The sequence below is a fragment of the Nannospalax galili genome, unplaced genomic scaffold, assembly GCF_000622305.1.
Source record: "Nannospalax galili isolate Female #2095 unplaced genomic scaffold, S.galili_v1.0 scaffold1224, whole genome shotgun sequence".
NCBI lineage: Eukaryota > Metazoa > Chordata > Mammalia > Rodentia > Spalacidae > Nannospalax > Nannospalax galili.
In genome coordinates this window covers 206,243-215,237 of record NW_008351701.1, presented here as the reverse complement: position 1 = coordinate 215,237, position 8,995 = coordinate 206,243, and the positions used below count along the sequence as shown (strand labels likewise).

The 8,995-nt window shown below is 45.2% G+C and overlaps 1 protein-coding gene across 3 annotated transcripts; it reads left to right on the top strand.

The window, feature by feature from the left end:
* Nucleotides 1–59: 59 nt before the first annotated feature.
* Bcdin3d (BCDIN3 domain containing RNA methyltransferase) lies at nt 60–8,653 on the top strand. Of its 3 annotated transcripts, none has more exons than XR_003846351.1 (3): nt 60–349; nt 4,604–5,296; nt 8,231–8,653. XR_003846351.1 is itself a non-coding variant. In XM_017802091.2 (3 exons), the coding sequence occupies exons 1-2, from the start codon at nt 113–115 to the stop codon at nt 5,234–5,236; spliced, it is 870 nt and encodes a 289-aa protein (XP_017657580.1). In that variant the 5' UTR covers nt 60–112; the 3' UTR covers nt 5,237–5,254; nt 8,231–8,653. The 3 variants fall into 3 exon arrangements, 2 of the variants coding, with proteins under 2 accessions (XP_017657580.1, XP_008846977.1); XM_017802091.2 differs by having other exon boundaries at nt 4,604–5,254; XM_008848755.2 differs by lacking the exon at nt 8,231–8,653 and having other exon boundaries at nt 4,604–5,743.
* The last annotated feature ends 342 nt before the right edge of the window (nt 8,654–8,995 follow it).

Sequence of the window (8,995 nt, the reverse complement as noted above, 5' to 3'; positions counted from 1 at the left end):
CCCCGTTCCCCCTCCAAACACGCATCTAAGCGCAGGCGCGCTGGCGCCCCGCTCGTCTGTGCCGCCGCAGGTCTCGGCTTCCGGTTCCGCCGGGACCCAGGGACCGAAGCTGATGGCGGCGTCCGGGAAATTAGCAGCAGCTGGCGTTGCAGAAGCCGTGGAGGAAGAGGATCCGCGGGTTCTGGAGCCCGGGGCCGCCCCGTTCGGAAATTTCCCTCGCTATTCCTGCTTCCACCCTCCCGAGCAAAGGCTCCGCCTGCTGCCCCCGGAGCTCCTTCGGCAGCTCTTTCCTCCCGCGGGTCCCGACACGAGGCCGATCCTGGGGCTCGACGTGGGGTGTAACTCCGGGGTGAGTGACCTGGGAGGGACCAAGCCGGGGCCAAGCACTGGCCGCCTCCACGTCCACTGTGGTTCCGGCCTGGGCGTGGCATCAAAACTTGCCCAAAGTGGGTTTTAGAAGCGTAGCTGTGACCCGTGCTTGGTGCTCTTAACTTGTCTGCAAGGACCCCCCAGTGTCAGGAACTGTGAGTGAGCCACAGCTCCGTTCCAGATTCCCGCCCCCTGGGCCAGACTGCTGGGCGGGAGGTCGCCTCTCCAGCGTGGCCCCCTGGCCGAGGAAAGGGGCCTTCCCACCTTTCCCGCAGAGCTGGAATTGGTTTACTAGGGGAGAAGAGCGAAGGTTACAGAACCATGCCTGGAATTTAAGGATCCAACATACACAGTGCGGAACAGGTCCCGGAGCCCGGTACATATTTACTTAAACTATGCTTACCGAGTACAAGGGTGAACAGTAGGGAGGATCAAGAAAGAAAATAGAACTTTCTGCCAAAAGGAGGGAGGCCTTACCACTGTTCCTACCGCAAAGTATTCTTAGGCATATAATGATTATAGTCAAACCACATGCAGAATAAGGAAATGTCAATCTCACCTCTTTGTAGCCTCTGGGATATCTTGGTGGAACAGACAGTTTCACCCCATGATTGCAAATGCTTCCAAAGTTAGGACCCTCGCTCCTAGAGTAGGACCTGGAGAGGTGAGGAGAAGTTACTGAGAGGATGGCCTTTGACAGAAGAGATTCTGGTTGCCCCACATGTAATCCTAGCACTCAAAGGCAAAGGCGGGCATCCCTGAAAATTTGAGGCCAGCCTGGGTTATATGAATGAGACCTTTTTTTCAAAAAAACAACTAAAATGAAACTTTAGTGGAGGGTTGGAGACCTTGAGAGACTCAGCTGATAAGAAACATTAGCATACAGTCCCTTAAGACTGTGGGAGGTGGGAGTCCCTGTATGCCTCCTGTAAACTATTATAATACAGGAAATCAGTACATAAAGCAATGGAAAAAAGAGATTTTATGAAAGGAATCAGAAAACCACCAGAGATTTTGTCATTGAGAATGGTATATGGAAACCCATTAGAAAGAAAGGTATCATTGCAGTCAACTAAGACAGTGGTTCCCAAATGTACATTTGGAGAAGAGGTCTACTTTGTACTTCAAAAAGAAATTCTTGCTTGGTGTAGTGGCCCATGCCTTTAGTCCCAGCACCAGAACGCAGAGGCAAGGGCAGATCTCAAGGCTAGCCTGGTCTACATAGTGGGTTCCAGAACAGAGAGTGCTACATAGTAAGACCCTATCTCAAAAAAAACCAAAAGAAAAAATTCCATGTACAAAAGGATTTACGGTTGACCCTCCATATTTTAGGGTTCTGACTCTGTAGATTAATCATGGATTGAAAATACTTGAAAAAAATTGTACTAAACATGTACAAGCTTTATTTTCTTGTCACTTCCCTAAGCAATAGTCACAACTAGTTATATAGCATTTCCATTGTAGTGGATATTACATGTAACCCAGTGATAAAGTTTTATTCTTTTTTTTTTTGAGACAGGGCCTCCCTGTAGCCCCAGCTGTCCTGGAACTCACTATGTAGACCAGGCTGGCCTTGAACTCACAGAGATCCGCCTGCCTCTGCCTCCCAAGTGCTGGGAGTACAGGCGTGTGCCACCACGCCCAGCTATTCTTACTATTTTTATGTATATGAGTATATTGCCTGCATGCAAGTGCACCCATGTCATGCAGTGCCCATGGAGGTCAGAAGAGGGAATCAGATCCCCTAGAACTAGAGTTATGGACAGTTGTTAACTGCCACGTGAGTGCTGGGAACTGAACCCAGGGCCCCTGCAAGAGCAGCCAGTGCTCTTAACTACTGAACCATCTCTCTAGCCTCACTAGTGATAATTTAAAGTACACTAGGTGTGTATAGGTTATTGGCAAATACTACACCATTCTATGTAAGGGACTTGAGCATCCACGGATTTGGTGTCCTTGGAGGACCTGGAATTGATCCCCATAAATGTAGACACCTTTGATTCCAGCACTCAGAAGGCAGGAGCCAACTGATCTCTGTAATTGAATTCAAGGCCAGCCAGGGCTACACAGTGAGACCCTGTTTCAAAATAGGGTGGAGGGCTGGAGAGGTCTCTTGAGGACCCAGGTTCAGTTTCCAGCACCCACATGGTGGCTCTCTCACCCTCCCCTGGCTTTCGTGCACTGCACGCATGCCAGTACGTATACAGACAGGCAGAACGCTTGAACGAAAAAAAGAGACAGTTCTCCTAACCAAATATTCCATTCCCACACAGTGACACCAGTGTTTTTCTTGTGTACCCATCCTGTGTATATCGCAACATTCATACATAAATATCCCTGTCTTCCGGTTTCACAAACAGTGACACATTATTTGTACCTTGCTTTTCATTTAATTAATTATTGGAGGGTTTTTTTTGTTTGTTTTGTTTTTTCTCCTCATAGTCCTGGAGATTAAGCCTGGGGACTTTAGCAAACATTGTACCACTAAGTTACATTCAAGATGATGTTGAGTCCCCTGGAACTGGAGTGATAGATGGTTACCTGCCATGTGTGTGCTGAGAACTGAACCCAGGTCCTCTGCAAGAACAGCCATAAGGCCACTGAGCCATCTCTCCAGTCCCTACTTTATGAATTATTTTAAGGCAAATACCTTTATGACCACTGTCAAAGTAAAAAATAAAACATTGTCAGTACCCAAAAGCTCCTTATAGGATGGTGCTGGAGAGATGACTCGGGGGTTAAGAACACTTGCTGTCCTTCCCGAGGACCTGGGTTTGACTTTCAGCACACACATGGCTGTTCTGGCTCTGTCACCCTCTTCCAGCCTTCACAGGCATTACATACATACTGGCTGTCAAAACACTTGTACAAATAAAAATTTTTTTAGTTTGCTTTAAACAAAAGTTCCTTATGCCTTTTTCATAAAACCCCCTCTTTACCCAGAGGTAAAACTAGCCTATTATTATTATCCTCTTGCTTTCCTTTATAGCTTAATCATTTTTATCCATAAACTATAGTTTTACCCACTTTTAGACTTCATATAAATAGAAGCTTGCATGCCAGATGTGGTGGTGCCTGCCTGTAATTCCAGCACTTGGGAGGCAGAGGATCAGGAACAGTTTCAGGTCAGCCTGGACCTGCTTCAAGAAAATGAAAACTTGCCCTGTGGCTTGATTTTTTTTTTTTTTTTTAAACTCAGTAACGTGTTTTTGAAAAGACTCTGTTTGCTGCATTGAGGAAGTTCCTCTCCTTTAAACTGTTTTCTGACGTTAATTGTCCACGCTGCTGTTGATGGCTGGGGGGTTTCCAATGTACCTTTTCTTGACCTGTATAAAAGGTTGCAGAAGTAGGAATAGGAAAATGCCTTGAAAAATATATAAAACAACATGTTTGAGTTAGTTATAATGGTCATTGAGAAAAGAGACAGGACCTCATTTAAAAGTTTAGAAGGGTGTTAAGATGGTAAAGATCACCAGTCATTCATTAGATTTGTCTAGAAAGATCAGTAGTGACTTAGGAGTGATGGCTACAGAAGCAAAGTAAGTCTCAGGGGGTCATGAAAGATCAGACAGGCAAATCAGAGGCTGTAAATTGAATGCTGGATGAAGACTTTTTGGAATCTAGACTTTGCCAACCACAGATCTGAGAAGCAGATTTTTCCAAGATGGTGCCTGCTGTATTCACCCTGCTGTTAAGGGACACCACTCAGAGCGCTTCTGGACGCATTTCCTTTGTGTCTGAGACACATTATCAGAAAAAGATAATGAGCTTACCAATGTATTATTTAAGCTGAGAAACTGCTCTGAGCTCTTTGCTGCCTTTGTCACATCATTGGATTATGGCTTTCAGCTGTACAACCCAATCTATCATTAGTGTCAGAATATAGGCAGCCAGGCGTGGTAGTACATGCCTGTAATCCCAGCACTCAAGACACAGACAGCAGGATCAGGAGTTCAAGGCCATCCTCAGCTACACCGTGAGTTTGAGCACTGTCTTTTTAAAAAACGGCCAGGAGGGAACTAGAATATAGGGATGATGCATTACAGCCTGTGGCCCCTGGAGGGCACTGAGAGTCTGCTCAGGAAATCCTTGTACAGCCTGTTTAGATGATTGTTTAGGGGCCTCACATCCTATAAGGCAGAGAGGTAAGTGGCAGTCTCAAAGGTTGAGAGAGATTTCTTTTCTACTCACTGGTTGAGAGCTGCAGTGACAACGCTCTTTTGGGTTCCTCTAGGATCTGAGTGTGGCTCTGTACAAACATTTCCTTTCTCTGCGTGATGGGAAGACCTGCCCAGAAGCACCTGGAGAACTCCGCCTCCTCTGCTGTGACATAGATCCAGTCCTTGTGGCTCGAGCTAAGAAAGAATGCCCTTTTCCTGATGCCTTGACCTTTATCACCTTGGACTTCATGAATCATAGAACCAGGAAGGTTCTCTTGACTTCTTTCTTAAGCCAGTTTGGGCGTTCGGTTTTTGACATTGGCTTCTGCATGTCAGTAACCATGTGGATTCACCTGAACCACGGGGACCAAGGCCTGTGGGAGTTTCTGGCCCATCTTTCCTCTCTCTGCTGCTACCTCCTTGTGGAGCCACAGCCTTGGAAGTGTTACCGGGCAGCTGCAAGGCGTCTCAGAAAGCTGGGACTCCATGATTTTGATCACTTCCGCTCTCTCACCATCCGGGGTGATATGGCAAATCAGATTGTGCAGATCTTAACACAGGACCACGGGATGGAATTGGTGTGCTGCTTTGGCAACACCAGTTGGGACCGCAGCCTTCTGCTCTTCAGAGCAAAGCACACTGTGGAGAGTAATCCCATCCCTGAATCATTGATAGAAGAGGCAGAAAGGAACAGATTAAAACTATGAAGACAATGAAATGGGAGGGTAAGAAGACCCACAAATACCGAAATGCTTCTATGCTGAGAAGTACGTTCCCTGTCCTGAAGAGTCGGCCTCAAAACCTGTCAGAAACTTTTGACAAAGTATCTCAGGCAAGCAACTGAAAGAATCAGTGTCTGTGTTCCCTGTTCTTTGGGACAGTCCCTGAGGGGAGTGAATTTGCAGAGCAGTGACCTAGGCAGTCTGCATGGAGACCATAGTCCTGGCTGTAGGAAATGAACTGCTTTTGAGGTTATCTGTGGTGCTGGAGATTGAACTTAGGGTCTTGGGTGTGCTAGGCAAATGGTCTGCCACTGAGCTGATCTCCAGTTTTAGGGGTTATTTAAAAAACTAAGACCAAGTTAATCTTAGAATGCATCATTCTCTGAGCTCCTTAAACCTGATTGTTGCTTCAGGCATTTTTCAGCCCTTCCTATCTGCCTTAAGGCAAAGCCTCATCATGAATTCTGTGAAGAGGTATTAAACTGGCTAAAGTCGATGGTAGAAAAAGCATCTTATCTTTCTAGAACAGGCCACACCCTCAGCACAGTAGTTATAGATACCAGATGCATTAACATTTCAAAGATATTTAGGGCTGAGCATAGTGGTACATGCCTTTAATCCCAAGACTAGGGAAACAGAAACAGGTAGATCCCTGTGAGATCTGGGATAGCCTGGTCTACATAATAAGTTCCAGGCCAGGTAGGACTACAGGGAGACTCTATCTCTGAAAAATAAAATATATTTAGGAGCAGCAGGGTACAGTGGTACATGCCTATAATCTCAGTATTTGGAAGGTAGAGGCAAGAGGATCAGGAGTTCAAGGCCAGCCTCAGCTACATAGTGAGTTTGAGGCCAGCCTCAGCTATATGAGACCTTGTCTCACCAAAACAAGATCTTAAGCTGGGCATGGTAGCACATGCCTTTAATCCCATCACTTGGGAGGCAGAGGCAGGCAGATCTCTGAGTTCAAGGCCAGCCTGGTCTACATAGTGAGTTCCAGGCCAGCTGGGACTAGAGGGAGACCCTGTCTAAAAAAGACCGAAAAAAAAAAAATCTTAGGGGGTATAGCTCAGGGGCAGAGTGCCTATCAAGTATGTGCAAGGCCCTAGATTTAACTCTCTGTGTGTCCCCTACCCCTGAGTTTTAAAATCATGAACCCTGAGGTAGATAGTGACTTGAGTCTTGCATGGGGCTTAGGAATCTTGCTTTACCCTCCCTGTCTTCCTTTCTTTTTGTTTTTCAGTGGTGAGGCTCAAGCACACACTTGGCAACCACTCTGCCACTGAGCTACATCCCCAGCCCTTTGGTATTCTATTTGGTAAAATATACATAAAATCTGCTCTGCTAGCCATCTTTAAGTGTACAGTTCTGTGGTATTAAGCACATTCACAGTAAAGATTCTGTTTTTATCAGACACCTCAGATGATTCTGATGTAAGCCTAGGAGTCCACACTTTGAATGCACAGGGTTCCATCTCGCCTTCTACATATCTATCTGGAATAAGTTCTTCCATTCCTATAACAATTACCCACATGCCCCTCAATTTACCAGCAGCCCCACTCTACGGTTCTAGACTAATATTTTTCCTGTTTTGTAGTCCTGATCCCCCAGAGTAGCTCTTAGGCATTCCAAACTCTGTGTATCCCCAAAGCAGACTCCTTACCCTGTCTCCAAACCTAGTCTTGTTTCAGTTGGTGGCGTTCCTTGGTTGCTCAAGCTAGAAAGTCAATTGACTTCTCACTTCCACTCCCCACAATGAAATAGGCACAGAGTCCAACAAACTCTGCCAAAAACATGTAGATCCCACTCACTGCATTTACGTGGCTGGTCCTATGGAGGGTTTCTGTGTTAACTCACCTGTTTTCCGGTCCACCCATTTCTTGTCTTGCAGCCATAGTTTTACCTGTGCAACTGAAATAACACCTTTCTTTTCCTATGCTCAAATGAACAGAGGGATGTGATATTTTGTGGAATAGAATGTTAAACAAAAATAAATGCTAATACTGATGACACTTCATAAACATGCTGCAAGCTACAGTTAGGTTTGTTAGAACTAAGACTTAGGGGAAAAAACCTCAGGAAACATGAATATAACTGTCTAAATAGTTTGCTTTTCAAGATAAGGAAGTGTTATAATTAGAAGCTCAGGGGCTACAGAGCATTTTAAGTGTTGGGCAGTGGTTATGGAGGGATGGAAACGAACCTTTTTTTTTTTTTGGCCTCGCAGTGATGAGTTGGGGACAGAGCTGAACTCATTCTCTGTAGATCTTAACTGTAACTTTGTGGCCCCATTGAGGTCACATTTCTCTTCACCAGGACAATGCAAAGAAATGAATTAGGGGCGGTGACAGGCTGTATAATGGACTCCCAAGATGTCCACATACCAACTCCCGTAACCTTTGAATGTCAGATAGCAAAAGACTTTGTTGATGTGATTAAGGATCTTGAGATAGAGAGGTTAACCATGATGATTAGAATGGACCCTAACTGTAATAATCCCTTTTAAAGGGGAGGCAGAGGGAGACTTAACCACAGCAGATGTAATGACAAACCACAGGTTGGGTGCTATGAGGAAGGACCACAAGCCAGGAACGCCAGCAGCTTCCAGAAGTTAGACCAGCCAAGGGAATACATCCTTGCCTTGATTCTTCAGAAGGCATACAACCCTGCCAGCACCTGGATTTCAGATTTTAGATTTCTGGCTTCTGGGATTATAAGAATAAGTATGTGTTGTTTTAGCTACTGAGTTTATGGTTTGTTATAGCAGGAAAACACTAATACAGGGGCTGTACTAGGGACTATAAAGGGACTGACTTAGAAGGTCTCAAGTGGAACCTGTCCCAAACAACCTGATAGCAGAAATTGGCTCCAGTGACCAAAGGATCTGCAGGGCCTTCATCTTCACAGTTATCTGAAAAAACTTCAACCATAAAAGGTTTTGGGAGATGCATTAACTTCTGAATCTGACCTATTCCCTAGGAGCGTGCTACTGGATGAACAGTTACCTGATCTGTGAGGAGGAACCGTTGTGTTTCATTACATCTGTGGCAGTCAGAAGAAAATGTGTGACTGCATAATCACCCATAAGAGCCCTTGACCACCATGAGAGTACCTTTGGCACCAAGAAAAGATGGTCTTATTAATCTCAAACCAGCATAACTAAGGAGCCAATACCAAATATGATGAGCCTTCTTAAGCCTTATGACACAGAGAATGGTCATATGGATATACTTAAATATTTAAAAACATTTTATAAGCTGGATATTAGGGGCACCCATAATCCTGGTACTTGGGAGGTCAAGGCAGAAGGATGACTGTGAGTTCAAGGCCAGACTGCACAATACAATGAGCTCCAGGCCAACCTGGGTTACATGACAAGACCCTATCCAAAAACCTTTTTTTAAAAAATACTTTATTATTTTTATTTTATGTGAATGAGCGTATTACCTGCATGTATGCGAGCGCACCCATGTCATGCAGTGCTGCAGAGGTCAGAAGAGGGCTTCAGATTCCCCTGGAACTGGAGTTAAGGATAGTTCGTAGCTGCCATGTGGGTGCTGGGAATCGAACCCGGGTCCTCTGCAAGAGCAGTCAGTGCTCTTAACCGCTGAGCCATCTCTCCAGCACCCCAAAAACCTTTTAAATGTATGTGATGAAATATCCAAAATATTTTCCTGAAGGTAACATCAAAACGAGACCACCCCCACCTTTTATACTAAAACTTTAAAATCTGGCATGTATTTT

What these genes read in the sequence shown, in the direction of transcription:
- Bcdin3d (XM_017802091.2), top strand. Translation starts at nt 113, where the DNA reads ATGGCGGCGTCCGGGAAATTAGCAGCAGCTGGCGTTGCAGAAGCCGTG. An exon ending in ACGTGGGGTGTAACTCCGGG is followed by an intron (nt 350 to 4,603) that starts GTGAGTGACCTG and finishes GGGTTCCTCTAG; the next exon opens with GATCTGAGTGTGGCTCTGTA.